Source organism: Geotrypetes seraphini, chromosome 3 (genome assembly GCF_902459505.1).
Source record: "Geotrypetes seraphini chromosome 3, aGeoSer1.1, whole genome shotgun sequence".
NCBI lineage: Eukaryota > Metazoa > Chordata > Amphibia > Gymnophiona > Dermophiidae > Geotrypetes > Geotrypetes seraphini.
Genome location: NC_047086.1, coordinates 282,995,600 through 283,012,284, shown reverse-complemented (window position 1 = coordinate 283,012,284; position 16,685 = coordinate 282,995,600). Strand labels below are relative to the sequence as shown.

At 40.6% G+C, this 16,685-nt stretch overlaps 1 protein-coding gene across 2 annotated transcripts in view; it reads right to left on the bottom strand.

Moving 5' to 3' along the window:
* Positions 1–3,965: 3,965 nt before the first annotated feature.
* Positions 3,966–16,685, bottom strand: part of COG2 (component of oligomeric golgi complex 2) — a 158,012-nt gene continuing 145,292 nt past the window's right edge. For both annotated transcript variants that reach the window (XM_033938563.1, XM_033938562.1), the window contains exons 14-18: positions 13,619–13,691; positions 9,550–9,692; positions 8,125–8,264; positions 6,517–6,703; positions 3,966–6,311 (exon numbers count right to left, since the gene is read on the bottom strand). In XM_033938563.1, the coding sequence (XP_033794454.1) occupies positions 6,216–6,311; positions 6,517–6,703; positions 8,125–8,264; positions 9,550–9,692; positions 13,619–13,691 (639 nt within the window). In that variant the 3' untranslated portion in view covers positions 3,966–6,215. The remainder of the gene's footprint in view (positions 6,312–6,516; positions 6,704–8,124; positions 8,265–9,549; positions 9,693–13,618; positions 13,692–16,685) is intronic.

Here is a 16,685-nt window from a genome sequence, read left to right as displayed (position 1 = left end):
TATGCTACCGCTATGGTGGTGTTGGAGAACACTCACAGCTTTTTCTTCTAAGACTGCTGAAATGCTGCTTGTAAGGACCTCTGAGCAGAGGAACCTGGGTTGTATTGTTGAGAAAAGCGGGAGAGATGAAAATTACTCCTCCTCCCATCAGGGGGTTGGCATGGCTCTTACTGAAAAGCATCTGCTCTTAAAGGGTAACCTGCTTAAGGTGACCTTGCTTAGTCTCCTGCCCACTGCCAGATTCAGAACATCCTATGAGCCAAGACTACATAAGCCAACACCTTGCTCATGACCCTAATAAGGTCATATAGAATGTGTGCCACATAATCCACCCCTTCCAGCACAGGCTGGGGGCAAGCATCCTCCTCAGCAGAAGGCACATGTCACAGTCTAGTGTGGCAGGTCCGGACAGCAAAAGAAGCTGCAGCGACAGCCTTGATCCCTAGAGCCAGCCTCAAACTGCTTTTTCAGAATAATGGCAACCTTCATGAGCATCCTTCAACATAACACCCACCACCTTCACTCGGAAAAGCTATATGTGGGATGAACTGGGCTACACCAAGTCCACCTTTGACTGATCAAAAAGTTGCTGGAATTCAGGTGCCATGGGATAAAACCTGGACATGGCCTTTGCCACTCTCAAGGACCCCCTTCTGGAGTTTCCCACTGCTCCGTAATTAGGGCAGTAATGTTCAGATGCACCAGAAAGGAGGAGGTCTGAGCATTACAGCCACTCATTACTGTGCACTGGGAAGTGGAGGGTTGAGTCTCCAGCTTCAATTCTTTAACAGGATCAGAAATAAAGTAGTGTACAGAAAATGACTTAAAGAAGCGGTGGATTCAAGGGTCATCTTCCTGGTCAAGAGTCATGGAGACCTCCTGAATGCCATACCCAAACAGGGAACCTGAGTTTTTCAGGACTGTATCAGAGCCCTGAAACAGAAAAGGCATGGAGTTTGACCAACAAGCTGGCAGTCATGCTCTGAAACATCACTGGAGCTAGGGCCTAGCTTGCTTAACCGAGAAGCAGACACCGGGGGAGAAGACACTCCCTGGGACAATAGTTGTGTGCGTGCAGGCTGTGCTACCTGTCCTGACCTCATGACGAAGACTCTCCACATGAGATTCACAAATTCTGGGGAGAAGCCTTGTGCAGGGGAAGTAAACAAAGCCTGCAGAACTTCCAGCTGGGCTCTTGTGGGTTCCCTAGACTCCACACACCTCCGCTTTGTGACATTGTGAAAATGGGGCTCTTGATGGGGCTTCTACCCATTTCTCAGAACCAAAGTGGTTCAGCAGCCCTGGAAGACATGGATGGGGCTAAGCATGAAGCTCCTGCCCCTTCCTCGTGCTGCAGCATGCGGTACACAGACACTCCTCTGCCCAACAAGCGGCATAAATTTTATAAGAAACTATGTCTTCATCCCCTGAAGAGTCCATCCCAGTCAACTAGGATAAAAAATGGGTTGTTTTGAGGCTGAGGCTTTTGAAAAAATAAAAGATTGATTGAAATCCAAGATAGCTGTCGCCAGTAAAATCATGCCAAAAATGGCCCATGGAGACTTTTTTGAAATTTCAAAAACCACTGAAATAGGGGTTTTGGAGGTAGGAAACCTGAGCCTAACCCCAGAAACCCTAAAAAATGACATTTGTTTGACCCACCCCAATTTTCCCACAGGAAATAATGGAGCTGTACAGTTATATGAAGGTGTTTGCCTGTCAGCTTTTCTGTGCAGCTGGAGATATTTCCAGAGATGGCTCCAAACCAGAAAATCTTCAGGCTGCTAGTTGAACTGACCCCAACCGAGACCTGTACCCCCAAAGAACCTCAAAGAGTGATGGGGATGGGGGGCAAATTACATAGCCAATACCCTGATACCCCAAGGGTTCTTACAGAGTGCCCACAGCTTGTGCTGAAGCCACTGAGAAACTCAGAAGGTGAGCTGGCTCCCAGGGGAACAGGCCCTGAGCCTTGAAGTCTCACAGCAGGCTGTCTCTCCAGGTCCACCCTAAGTCTTGCCCTGCAGAGCAGCAGTCCAGCTCAGAGGAAATTCCCCAAGAATAGAGTCTCAGGGCACCACAGCCTCAGGAAAATGAATTCAAAGCCAAGAAAAAAACGAGCAGATCAGAAACACTTCTGCACAGTTTGCTTTCAGAAGAAAAACTGGAGAGGGCACTGTGCTCTACCTCTATGTGGGAGGTGCTCAAAGTTGTAAGTATTCTCACTTCTGCAAGTCCAATTCGTGGGAACAGATTGATCATCATACACCAGAGTAGATGTAATAGAATGAATGTTATTTCTCTGCCCCTTGTTATTCATGTTTTCAGGAGGCACAAGCTTAAGCAAGATGATAAATTTCAGTCCAATAAATATCAGTCTGGATATTCTTTGCAGCTGTAGCCACTCTGTTTTTGAGCATTCAGACCTGTCCTAATTTCTCCCTTAATTTTCTATATACAGTAAAACCTTGGTTTGCGAGTCCAATTCGTTCCAGAAGCATGCTTGTAATCCAAAGCACTCATATATTAAAGTGAATTTCCCCATAGGAAATAATGGAAATTCAGACGATCCGTTCCACAATCCAAAAACTTTAATACAAAATACTATACGTACTTGTATTGCAAGACCTCGCTCATTTAGAACAGTCACTACACTCCCGCAGGGTCGGAGAGAGAAGAACATCGGCTCGGTTGTGTTGATGTGACGCGTGTATATTGTATGTACTCGCATTGCAAGACTTTGCCTATTTAGAACAGTCACTACACTTTTGCAGCGTCAGAGAAAGAACCATCAGCTCAGTTGTCATGTGTGTATACTGTTTGTACTTGTATTGCAAGACATTGCTTGTATATCAAGTTAAAATTTAATAAAACATATTGCTTGTCTTGCAAAACACTTGCAAACCAAATTACTTGCAATCCAAGGATTTACTGTATATGATATGTTAACAGCTTTTGATAAGCTACCTTTTGCATATAGAGCTGCTCCTTTAGTTGTTGGTAGTCTGAGAAGTACTCCAGCAGCACCATTATACAATACTCATTATTTGCTCAATAAAGATATTTTTGTTAACGTGTCATGACATTTTCAGGAAGCATTGGGATGCTGCCTTTGGAAGTTATAAAGCACTGATGTACCATGTTTATTTATCACCAGTGCTCGTGGGAGGACACTTGAGCACTCAAGTCACTACTCAAGTCCCTAGACATCTTCAGGTTTATCAGAAGAAAACTTTTGTGGAGGACATGGTTCAGGTTTTGACCATATTCCACCCAATAAAAATGTGTTCGCTGAGCCTTTTCATCCAGTTTATAGTTCAGACATTATATAAAGTGGAAGAAAGAACTATTAAAGCTTGCTTGTAAGAGTTCCTCATCTGTACTACTATTCCAACTGCTGTTCACCAGCACTCCTTTGGAAAAATTTTTTAAAGTACTTGTAAAGGCAGCACCTGCTGCTGACCACATAAGGAGTTTTAAGAATCAATACCCTTATGTTTAAACGATTTCTACCTCATTTTCCACAAATGATAGAGAAAAATATGTTACATTTTACATTTTAATCTTATTTTAAAAATTAACATTTCTATAATTTTGAATACAGAATTAATAAAAATATTTTTGCTCTAAATTTATATTACAAGAGGTTATAACTTGTTCTCTTATCATTAAATTGTCTTCCATACAATGGAAAAATAAACTTTTTCTTAAAGTACAGTAAGTTATTAAAAGAAATATGCACCTGCTGAAAAATATGAGCTGCTGGTTGGCAGTGATAATCTCCTGGGTGGCACATAAACACTGCCAGCCCACCAACTTAACCCTCTCCACCCCAAATGAAGCAGTATGGGCACAGCAGCTCCCCAGCTGGAAGAGTAGTATAGAATTATGGCAGCTTCCTCCTAGCACTGCATGAGGACCTGAAGCAGCAACCCAGCAGAACTGAATGGAAGAGGGAGCATGGCTGCAGTGGATATACTTGCTTTAATAAAAACAGAATTGTCTATTCCAGGGAGGTCCACCCTTAGCCCTCTCCAGGTCAGGTCTTCAGGATTTCCACAATAAGCATGTATGAGATCTATTTGCATACAATGGAGACAGTGCATGCAAACAGATCTTATGCATATTCATTGGGGAAATCCTGAAAACACAACTGGACTGTGTGCAAACTGTATGTGCAGGTTATAAAATAGTGCCAGTTATACATGTAAGTTAATTGGAAAAATTAGGCAATAATTGGAGTTAATTGGGGCCAACTGGCAGTAATTTGCAGTTATGTTTAAAAACAGTTATGCATGCAATTGTATTTAGTAGTTTTGCTAGAAACTTAGTGCACAAAAGCTATAGCACATTAACTAAAGGGGCCATGCACAGGTCAGAGGTGTGCACATGGGACGGACATGCATGGGTCAGGGGCATGACTAGCACTTATGCACTAAGGACTAGATGCACTACAGTCAGTGATTGTTGTTAAACTGTTTTCACAGCTTTAGCGATGATCGCCGTTACTGACCCGATGCACAAAACGTGCGTATTTTTCCCCTTGATCGTCCATTTTCCGATCCAGCCATGCAAATTAGCCAAGCGATTGATGCACTAAACACTGCTTGGCTAATTTAAAAAAAAAAAAAGGGGGGGGGGGTTAGCGATTGTAAAAAATGATTTCTCTAGACCTGTGGTAACTGTGTTACCGACAGGCCTGCTTATTTTTATCAATGGAACAGATATTTTGCATGTGTTACACTGAGAGAGGAGCCTAAAGCCCTGATTGGTCAAGCCAATCAAGGCCTTAGGCTCCTCTGTTAGTATCCTGGATACGGAGGGAGGGGTCTTAGGCATCTGAACCAATCAGGACCTTTGGCCCCTCCCCATGCATCACATGATGCACCGGGGAGGGGAAGACTCATCATTTAGACAGGCAAGCCCAAGCAGGAGTCCGAGAGCGGACTTTCTGCTTCCAGTGTTTAAAAAAGGTACGGGGTGGGGGTTAGCATTCCTCCTGCCATTTTTTGGGTTGGGGGAAGTGGCTCCTGGGTGCCTGGCGCAGGGGTGTTTTGCGTGGTAGGAGTGATTGGGCATCCCTCATGCCATTTCTTGGGGGTTGGGGAGGGGCTTTTTTCTTTTTTTAATGGGACAGATTGTGCATGGGTCAATCGCTCACTCATTGATCGATCGCTGCTGGAGAATCAGCCAGAGAATCGGCCAACAGTGATTGAATTGGTATCTTTAGTGCATCTAGCCCTAAGATTCTAGAATACTATTAGTTACATGCACAACTGCAACATTTAGGACTCCTTTTACTAAGGTGTGCTAGTGGTTTTATTGCACGCACCAGATTAGTGCGCGCTAGCCAAAACTCTACTGCCTGCTCAAAAGGAGGCGGTAGCGGCTAATGCATGTGGCAATTTAGCGCGCGCTATTCCACGCGTTAAGGCCCTAGCACACCTTCGAAAAAGGAGCCCTTAGTCGCTGACATTTATACTATTAACATGGTGTAAGTGTCTTGCTTCAATGTGAGCACTTAAATGCCAACTTCTGTAAAATTGCTGATAAAAAATTTGCACTTAGTTTGCAGTATCTATCCTAGAATTTCTGTGACCTTTTCAAAATGACCCCTAAAAGCACAGAGTGGAGCAGTAGCACTGGGTTGAGAACCCAGGGGAACTGAATCCAATTCTAACTGCAGCTCCATGTGATCCTGTGCAAGTTACTTAATTTTCCATTGGCCAAGGCACAAAAACTTGTGAGTCCACTATGGAAAGTACCTGTATATAATAAATATAAATTGCTATGGATGCACCAGAAAGAAGCAGTACACCAAATCCACGACCCTTCCCTTCTCCCTTTACCCTTATGACTTCTCTTTATGAAGGAAATGAAAAGATATGTGGTGAGGCAAGCAGACAAAAGTGTGAAAAAGGTGAGGAGAAAGTAGGCAAAAATGGGGATCTTAATTAAAATACAACCAGCCACCAATACCTGACCTCCTTGCTGAACCAGAGCAGTCACTATCTGGTTCCTGTAGTTTTTCAGTCCTTCTATATACATACATGCACAAAGTACCCTTTGTCTTAGAGTACTGCTGGAATTGCACTGAGAAAATTTTTAATTACATATAAAACAGAATAAAACTCTGCACATAAATGACCAGTCCTCTGCTTCATACAAGATTGAAGCTAAACCTTCTTCTTCTGCATCATGGTCACTACATTAATTTATTCTGTCATAGCCTGATCTCTTGCAGCCAGAACAAGCTCCCAAAGAGCTGAGAAACTTTCTATACCACTTGTCTTCAGTCCCAGTTTTTGTATCTATAAAAAAAAATATATATATATATATATTAAATAAATAAAGTATACAAACAAAAATCAAGTCAACATCTTTTCTTGTTTGGATAAATGCAAATGCTAATTGCGCTTTGCAAGGCAACCCATTTAACTTCTAAGGAACAACAAGTACAGAGCATGGAGGTGCAGCAAAAGCATGGTTCCTTCATCCTTGGAAACTCTAGCTTACCTGATCTCCCAAATACTCAACATCCAAAGCCAGCTGTAACCGTATTTTGTGGTCATCACTATTGCCTCCATTTGTTCCAATGCTGTTGGAAGGGACAGTTTTACGTTCACGGGCTTGTTTCAGCCGCTTTAGGCTTTCTTCCATTTTCTTCACGGAACTCAGTACATCAGATATGGTTTCATAGTACCTGAGTCACAAACAAAACATGGAAGAAGTCTATTTTGTAGAATATTCATAGTATTCCCTGCTCTTCTGTCCTAACAAATCTTTATTTAATAATGAAATTGTCAGCCCATTAGACTTAAATGCTTCCCTTGTGATGGCTCACTTTCTAGGGTTAAACTATAAATAATTAGGAGTGTAAAATTTATATTGCTGGTATATACTTAAAACTAGTTCAAAATGACTACCAGCTTCTTTAATTTGTTCAAAAAATTATGTTCTTTTGCTTGTTATGTATTCAATTATTTTATGTACACTTTAATCATGATATTAAATATTAAAATTATTTCTTCCTACTATTAAGTGCTCAGTCTGTTATCTCCTGCATAGGAACCATAGTGAGATCATATAGGGACCATCATCGCACTTAAGGGTCCCTAATTTTTTGTTGTTCAAGATCTCTAAATTTTAATATCCAGCCAATGCTCTTGTATTTCTATTCCATTTCTCTATTAAAAAATGTAGCACTTATCTTATCCAGCTTGGATGAATTAGTCTCGTGGCTCCACAGGATTCCTTCTCCTATGTGAATTTGTGCAAAAATGTGCAATTGTGCTGACATGTGAACTTAATCCTATCACTGCTCCCCAACTCAGTCCTGAGTTTCGCCAGTGAGGCTTCTTCAGGAGGAGTATATACTATAAATAAATAATTTACATGATTTTTTGAACAAATTAAAGAAGCTGGTAGATCTAACTTTCAGCATTTATTATCAATACCCTCTTTAAGACACATAAACACAAGACGTTCAACAATCTTTACCGCCACTGCTCCCCAAACTTAGAATTCTACTCCGTTTCAATTATGGGAAGAGACATCCTTAGACCATTTCAAATCAAAACTAAAATCATTTCTATTTAAGGATGCTTTTGACTTATAACCGTCCTGTTAAGGATACACTGTATACTTTTCCTCAGTTTAACTCTTAAGACAGGTTCCCCTTCCCTTATGTACTTACCATTATCGTTCTTCTTTACTTTAACTAATGTAAGTTCTCCCCCCTTCCCTACTGTTCCACTATGTCTGTCTTGTCTGTTGCTAGTTTTTTCATATGTGCATGGAATATATTTTATTTATCGCCCACCATTTTAATATTATTGTGCTCCGGCTAGAAGCCTGAATAAGTGGAAAAACAATTTTTAAATAAACTTGGAAACTTGCTTTCAGTATAGTTAAAAAAGCAACACCTTGCACTGCTCAAACTTTGAGTGATCCATACTTCCAAGAAGTTGCCAGTGCTGGTACTTCTTAGGTGTGGGCAGTAGTAGGAAAGACATGAGAAGCCTTAAATATTGAACTGTGGGCTAGTTTGTTACTCCTCTGATTGACTCAATTTCTTCTATCCAGGTTGCTCATAGTTAGAAATGCATTTTCATTTTAACTTACCTTTGAGTGCTCTCAGAAAGAGCTCCTTTCAGCCACCCCTGTATGATGGATTGTTTCAGTATATCATTGTACTCATTCTGAAGTTGATGTAAGGGTTTCAGGGCATTGTCAATGTATGGTAATGCTTTAGTTGGTACCTCCTGGTTAATAAAACAAAATGAAAAGACATTCAGTTTCACTAGGAACCACATTATACGGTGGGAGGTAGTATCCTGAACCTGTGCTAAGCCTTTGCATTGGCTGCACTTCTGCATACAACTGACAACAGAGAAAGGCAGATTCCCTAAGCACTGAATATCCAGACAATACAGTGATGCTGTAAAAACCATCCACAGACTAGCAGAAATATCAGTGAATACCAATAAGCTACAACAACCTCTGAAGGCTTTTTAACATGAAAAACTAAGTTGATTACCAGTAAAAAGTGCTCTCTGTAAGACAGTACGATAATAAGTCTCACAAGTAGGCGACATCATCTGATGGTACCAACACAAACTGCTTCTTCCATGACTATAAAAAAGCCTAGAAGGTTTTACTTGACTTAAGCAGAACTTCTCCTAGCTGCTGCTGCTACTACACTGGGCCCCTTAATATCAATATTGCTTTCTTGAATAGGCTTTGATGGTTTTAAGGTTATTTATAATGGACATTCCCAAATCTCAGAGCAGCATTTGGTTCGTTATGTGCAGGACCATTATTACAGTCCTCATTAAGGAGTTTATACACTTTGGTATGAAGGTGATAAAAAGGAGCACCAGAGAAAGAGGACATTTTGGGCAAGAGCAGTGGTTGAATGGAATCTTTTGTCTGAAACAGTGAAGAGAGCAAGTACACTATCATAAAAACCTTTTTATTTCCTTGATTTGAGATTTTATTTGTTAATGGAATTTTCTGTTCCACTATTTTATTGTACACCATCTTAACTGACATTTGTATATCAAGGAGAGTGCATATAACTTTTTATAAATAAATGAATATAATAGCTTAACAAAACCAACTCCAAAGGGAGGAGCAGGAGGGATCCTGTGTCTATGGGGAACATTAATTACACTTAGGGCTCCTTTTACAAAGCTGCGCTAGGGCCTTAACATGCTGAATAGCGCGTGCTAAATTGCCGCATGTGCTAGCCGCTACTGCCTCCTTTTGAGCAGGCAGTAGATTTTCAGCTAGTAGAGTAATGTAATGTAAAAACATCTTGTCACATAGATTACCTCCTTTTAAAATTGATAATCTTTAATAGTCTAATAAGAAAAAAAAAATGCAATTTGCATATTTCTTGAAAGAGATTACTGTTAGTAGTAATGGTGAATCACTAATGCAAGGCAGAGAAACAAAGTCATGATTGGACAAACAGAAGATCCAAGACTGGTAACCAATTACTGCCACTGCCTCTTGAAATTACAAATGATACTCTGAAGCACAAACCTTATTGGTTCTTCTGTAAAGCCTGGGCACATCCAAAGAGCATTTCAGACAGTTGAAGCATGAGTCACTCAGATCCTGTATTATTCTATTATTAATAATGGGCATGCAGCTTGCTAAAGAGGCCCGTGAATCTTCTAATGCGCCTAGCAAAGCAAAAAATTGTAAATTTATATTAGAGACAGTAGCTTGAATGGGAAAATATGCTATAAAATGATCAAAGAACATGAGTGTTCAATACCTTCATCATAACAGCTTCAAAAAGGTTAAATTTGTCTCAATAAAAATAAAATTCAACAGAAAACCCATCCAAGGAACAAAGAATCGACTATACTAGAAAGTTCCTTGCGAATAAGAATATTATTTCATAAGAGACACACTTCAATATTCCAAACACTATCAAATAAATTATTATGAAAGTGAGTGTATCCTCAGTGTGTATCAAGCCAATCATAAACTGACCATGTGGTCCAAATGTACCGTCCACAAACCACACAAAATTTCCACTGGTATTAAATCATGGGGCTCATTATTCTCAATCTATCTTATTTTATTTACTTTCTTTACATGTCACTACCATATCGGGGTGAAAATGCCTCAGAATTTGGAGCTGTGTACCCAATTTGGGTTCTTTTTGTAAATACTTCACCTGTTCCTGCTCACATCACAGGCAAAAAACTCCTTATTTTCTTGATTTTTATTTTGCTATACTTATTTATTTGATTTTATCTTATTTTACTATTTAAAACTCAGTTCTTTTATTCTATACCTTGACTTGCAGGCTATCAACCACCATTGTGTTCATTATGTTAGTTCTACTCAATTGACCCAAGAGTAATTCTCAGTGTGTAGTCATAAGCTTTAAGGGCATAACAACCAAAAGGTTGAAGCTCTGTGCTTACATATGCCTATATGTTTCCAAAGGCTATGACACACATCATCATAGGATACACAGTATGTGCTAATTCAAATCAAAAGTGCACAATAAAGTGAATATTTAATGTAATGTGCTTCCCATGAAACAATAATAAGAACATAAGAACATAAGAACATAAGAAGCGCCATCTCCGGATCAGACCTTCGGTCCATCAAGTCCGGCGATCCGCACACGCGGAGGCCCTGCTAGGTATTCACCTGGCTTATTTTATAGCCAACCATATCTTTATATGCCTATCTCAAGTCTATTAAAGTTTTAATAACGGTAATGATGCACTTATCTTATAAAGTTCATCCATGGTCTCTTTCAAACGGCTGTTACTTCGGTTCTGCTGGAAAAAATCATCTTTATTCGTTTTGTATTTCCTTGCCACTTTTGGCTGTTTACATTCTGAGGTTCTACAGGAACCTGTATAAATCTCTGAAATAACGAAGATGACAGAGAACAATTTTGGATATCTGAGCTGGATACTGTTACACTGAAAGGGCTGAATGAAAGCATTGAATAGAGTACCATTATTTAGGGATTATTTTTACAGTGTTGCCTTATATTAACATCTTGTTACATTTTTCTTAACTCCTCCATGCATTTGTGTTTATTTTGAGTTTTCATTGAGGAATGCAATTATTGACACATTCTTATTGAGAAATATTGTAAGCGTTGCATTGTCAACCTGTTGCTTATTGTTCTGTTTCAATGAGCGATCTCAATAAAGTTGTGTTGAATATGATATCATCAGGAAGTGATTTTAAAGCGAATTCTTACCATCTGCCCATTCGGGCAGCAAACTGGAAGCACAGTGCGTCTTATTGTTCTCCCGACGGCATACACAAAATCTCAGCCATTTCAGAGATTTATACAGGTTTCTGAAGAAGTCATTTTTTCCCCTGAAAATGAGCTTCATAGAACCTCAGAATGTAAATAGCCAAAAGTGGCAAGGAAATACAAAATGGAGATGATTTTTTTCCAGCAGAACCAAAATAACAGCTGTTTGAAAGAGAACACAGATGAACTTTATAAGATAGTGCACCACTACCACTATTAAAACTTCAACAGACTTTGTTATTGCTTCATAGGAAGCACATTGCATTAAATATTCACTTTATTGTGCACTTTTGATATGAATTAGCACACACTGTGTATCCTATGATGGTGTGCGTTATAGGGCCAAATTAAGCCCTTTGGAAACATATAGGGCATAATTAAGTCCCTTGGAAAATCTAGGCATATGTAAGCTCAGAGCTTCAACCTTTTGGTTGTTATGCCCTTATAGCTTATGATTACACACTGAGAATACACTCTCATTCATAATATTTTATTTGATAGTGTTTTGGGTATTGGAGAGTGCCTCTTGTGAAATAATATTGTCTTGTTGTTTGGAAGGAACTTAATATAGTTGATAAAAATAGAAAGCAGCCCTGTCTCCATGATGACAGAACATTAATGTAAACAGATCTGGTGGAAGGAGTATTCCCTTGCTGTCCAGGATGTGAAAAATTTTTTGAAACTGACTTTTGGTCAAATGATCAGAGACTATTAACTTTGTCTTTAAAAAAAAAAAATCTCACACCTCCATTCATCCAACAGCTACAAAGCACTATAAAAATGCAGCTTAAACAGTAATGAAACCTGATGCTCAATGCCTAACCTAGGGCAGTCTCACTTATTCTTGTTCTATGCCGCAAACACAGTGTAAGTCCATTAGTAATTAAACAGCATACTTGTTTTCATCTACATTTCTTTCTTCTACTTTTGTCCTGATGCAATAAGGGAGAGACTAGCATATAATCCAATTCCCCCAGATGGCTTTCACATCTTTTTCACCACTATGGCCCTTAGAGAATGACACAGGGATAAATTTTTCCCATCCCCACAGGATCTCTCTATCCCTGTCCTTTCCCCATGAGCTCTGTCCCCATCTGCACAAGCCTTGAACACTTTAAAATCATAAGTATTCGAGACTTGTGTGGTTAAAGCAGAGCTTACAGGAACGTGCTGTAGTGTTTCTCAATTCAGTCCTGGAGTACCCCCTTGCCAGTTTAGTTTTCCCTCATATGAGAGTAGTTCCAACCCCTTTATCATCTTGGTCACTCTTTGAACCTTTTCTAGTGCCGCTATATCTTTCTTGAGATAAGGAGACTAGAACTGAGGTTGCACCATGGAGTGATACAGGCACATTATAATATTCTTAGTCTTGTTAACCATCCCTTTTTAAAATAATTCCTAGCATCCTGTTTGCCTTTTTGGCTGCCGCCACACATTGAGCAGAAGGTTTCATCATATTGTCTATGATGACACCTTGCCAATTTTTGTGCAGACTGGACACCCTTTTTGGCCAAAAAGAAAATAAACTAAATTGCATTACTTTATCCAAAGTCTTCGCAGAGTCTCTCTACAGTATGCGATTAATTTCATTCTTCAAGGCAAGATTCATTTACTATAGCTAATTCCTATGCCAATACTTAGTATAGTCCATGGTATTTTAATGACTTCCTCTCCCTTTTATGAAGCTGCAGTAGGGTTTGTTTGTTTTTTTAATCGCCGACCACAGTGGTAAAAGCTCTGACGCTTATAGGAATTCTATTAGTGTTGAAGCTTTTACTGCCACAGCCAGCGATAAAAAAACCCCCTAACACGACTTCATAAAAAGGGGGGATTTATGTTGAATACTCTATGCAAAACTCACTCAGTCCACAACCCACTATCTATTTATCTCAAAATTGCGGTTGGATTGAGTGAGTTTTGGAAAACTGCTCTTCAATTGTTATGAAAAGTTGGCTATTATGTCCTCTATTATCCCACATCTTTATGAGACCTTCCTGATAAAAAGAAAACAAAGTATTCCAAAATGTATTTCCAAAATAATAAGGCTAATAAGCTTGATCACTTGTATATTTGAAACCCAGGTTGATGAGCAAGCTGTAGGTGATACCTTCTTATTGTACTAATTTAATAGACTTCTGCTTTAAATTTCAAGAGCTGTGATCTCTTGATGAGGTCAAAGGAACACTGAAAACTCCTATGTACATACTTCAAAAATAGGAAGAAATTAGTCTTAAGATTACTATCAAAAACATCTAGTATTATTCATATTACAATTGATAGTGCTTTTAAATAACTTTTATAGAAATGTACCTGACAATAAAGACCAATTCTTGAAACCTGTTGTTTCTAACTTTGGTTTGATGATTTCAAAAAGTTGAGCAAGCTGCAAAACAAAAACACTTTTATAAGCTTATAAGTTTTGTTTTTAAACCATCACATATAAATCTAGATAACATTAACATACCAAAGCAAAAGAATAAAACTAGAAATATTCATGTGTACGCAAATTTCACTTTAACAAACAGGCAATGTTAAGGTTCATACGTTAGGACATTTTTCAAAGAGAAACCCCAGCACAAAACTATGGAGCATAGAGAAAATTCTTTCTTCTTACTTTTTTTGACAACATTATATAACAGATGATGAAGATCCTGAACTGATGGGTAGTTACCCTAAAACTGCAACTGTCCTTGCAGAAGCTGCCAATCATCTTGGACAGCTCCACCTCTCCTCCCAGAGAGCTGTGCTGTAGCCTCTCAGTTTGTTCCAAAACAATGGAGGTAACTAACACATAACACACAGAAAGGAGGGGCATGGGGAAACTCCCTGCATAATAGTTATAACTCTATTCTACTACTTTTGGTGCTTCTTTTCTGAAGCAGAAACGCTGACACGCATTTATGCACCATTCATAGCATATTACAAGTACATAATTGTCCCCTGAGGAATGCGACGAAGTTGCCGAAACTTGGATCCTTGTCAGGACTTTGTATGTTTTATCATTTAATGGACTAATTATTGATCTTTGGTAGAAACTGTCAATAAAGCATTTGTCACTCCAGGTTGAATTTGACATTTCCAGTGCCTCTTTTACTGTTAATTTATATTGAGCATTTGCCACATAGTTGATTTCTACCAAAATTAAGTGTAGGTAAGCATTTTCCTCCAACAGAGGAGCACGGTTCAATCTAATGTGACAAGCGTGTGCCACATAAGAAGCTAACAAAAGACAAAGAAAGGTAAGGGAGATGTCTTATTCAACCAATATGAGACCTTTATTGTGAAAATGTCCCAACAAGGATCCAAGTTTCGGCCTCACCGATGCCATCATCAGGGGACAGTTTGTGCACACTGATGAACTTAGCCTTCTACACTGCTGTGTACTCAATCCATATAAGTATAGAAGACTACGTCTCAGTGTCCCCTGAACGCATCATTGATGCTGAAACTTGAATCTTGTTAGGACATTTTCACAATAAAGGTCTTATATTGGTTGTATAAGACATCTCCCTTGCCTTTCTTTGTATTTTGTTTGTTTCCTATCATAAGGCAAGCACTCTGTTTGTTCTCTCCACATAAGAATAGCCTTACTGGGTCAGCCCAATGGTCCATAATGCCCAGTAGCCCGTTCTCACGGTGGCCAATCCAGGTCAAAACCCAAAGAGTAGCAACATTTCATGCTACCACAGCTGCTTTAATCCCCAGGGTCATGGCCTCAAATCCAACCTGCAGTCCTACCCATCTTTGAGAATCATTCCTCCCTCACTAGGGAGCAATGAATGCTTGGTGACCTGCACCACCAACGAATCCACCTTAGGTGTGACAAACATCTTCTGAACATCAGTTGTCATAGGGCATGGTTTCTCAACCTGCGGTACGCATACCGCCTGTTGGGAGTATGCAGGCTGCCCACTGCCCACTCCTGCCACTCGCCCTCCCCCTGCCTGCCTGCTATATTTAATTATCCCCTGCCACAGCTGCAACTCCAGGAAGGGTAGCAAAGGGCCAGGCGCGTGCAGTAAGTGCATGCCGCTGGCCCACAAGCTTTCCCACGGACAGAGTTGATGTCAGAGCTGGGCGCGGAGGATGGAGGAAGGTGGCCGGATGGAGCGGTGGCGGTGGTCTCACTGAGGAGTAGGAGGAGGCAGTGTAGTCGCTGTGTCTGCCAGGGGAGAGCAGTGAATGAGAGCAGCAGGACAGGCGGAGAGCGAGGGGTACAGAGCCTGCCACAGCCCTAGCGTGGAAGAAGTCACCACCATGTCAGCCTCCACCATGGAGTGTATGAGGAACCCGCAGCGCAAGCTGGAAGCCATCATCTTGGACCTGCGTTCACCCATCAATGTTGAGAGAATACTGGTGAGCAGCCGCCACCCCGGGATGGAGGAGCATGAGCTGCCACTGCTGCTGTTCTTTTTTGCTCAAGCGTTTTTCTTTTTTGAGATGGAACTCTCTGTTTCCCCCCCACCCCACAATCCCCTCTGCTTCCTCGGATAGAGTGGGACGGGCGAGCGCAGACTTTGCCTAAAATTCCTAACACAAAGTCCTTGGTCTGAGCCGAAAGGGACCCTGGGAAAGGGAGTGAGAGGGTTTTTCGGGGCGGGAACCTTTGGGGCAGAGAAGAAGATAAAGAGGTTGGTAGGGGGACTTGGGCTGGCGGCCCTGGGGGACAGAAAAAGGGATGATGCAGGAAGGCAGAAGAAGAAAGAAACTGGTAGATGGGGGTGGATCCTTGGGGCAAAGCAGAGGAAAAACTATATGGGGAGGGGGCAGAGGAAAGGGATAAAGCTGGCGGATAGAGGGAGTTCTGGCAGGAAGAGAGCCTGCTAGGATGGGGTCCCAGGCTCCGAAGTTGGGGGAGGTAGACAGTCATAGCATGGAGCTCAGAAGTGTGTGGAGGGAGGTAGAAGTCCTCTTACACAATACCGGTATGATACTGGAGAAGGTTCTGCTGGACAAAACAGAAGCTTTTCCTGTGGGTATGTCTCATTTTGACAGGGCTAGTCAAAGAGCAGCCTCTGGGCTCCTCTCCCAGCATTTTCTCTGTGAAATTTCATTAGGAAAACTTTGAATTGTTAAAAAAAGTACAGCAGGCCACAAAGAGTCACCAGGTTAGTACCTAACTTTCCGTATATCTGGCCTAAAAGCTTTTAATTATGAGTGTGGTATATTTTATGTCTGATTTTCGAAACTGGTCTCTACATACAGTGTACTTTGTATTTTTTTAAATTTGTGGTTACCATTATGTGTTAATAAGATTATACTGTGTGTATATGAAAAATGAATGGCAGAAACTGCATTACAATTAGTATTATTATTATGGGAGTGGAGTCAGGGGTGGAGTTTGGACGGGTTTGGTGTGGAGTTTGGCCAAGGGTAC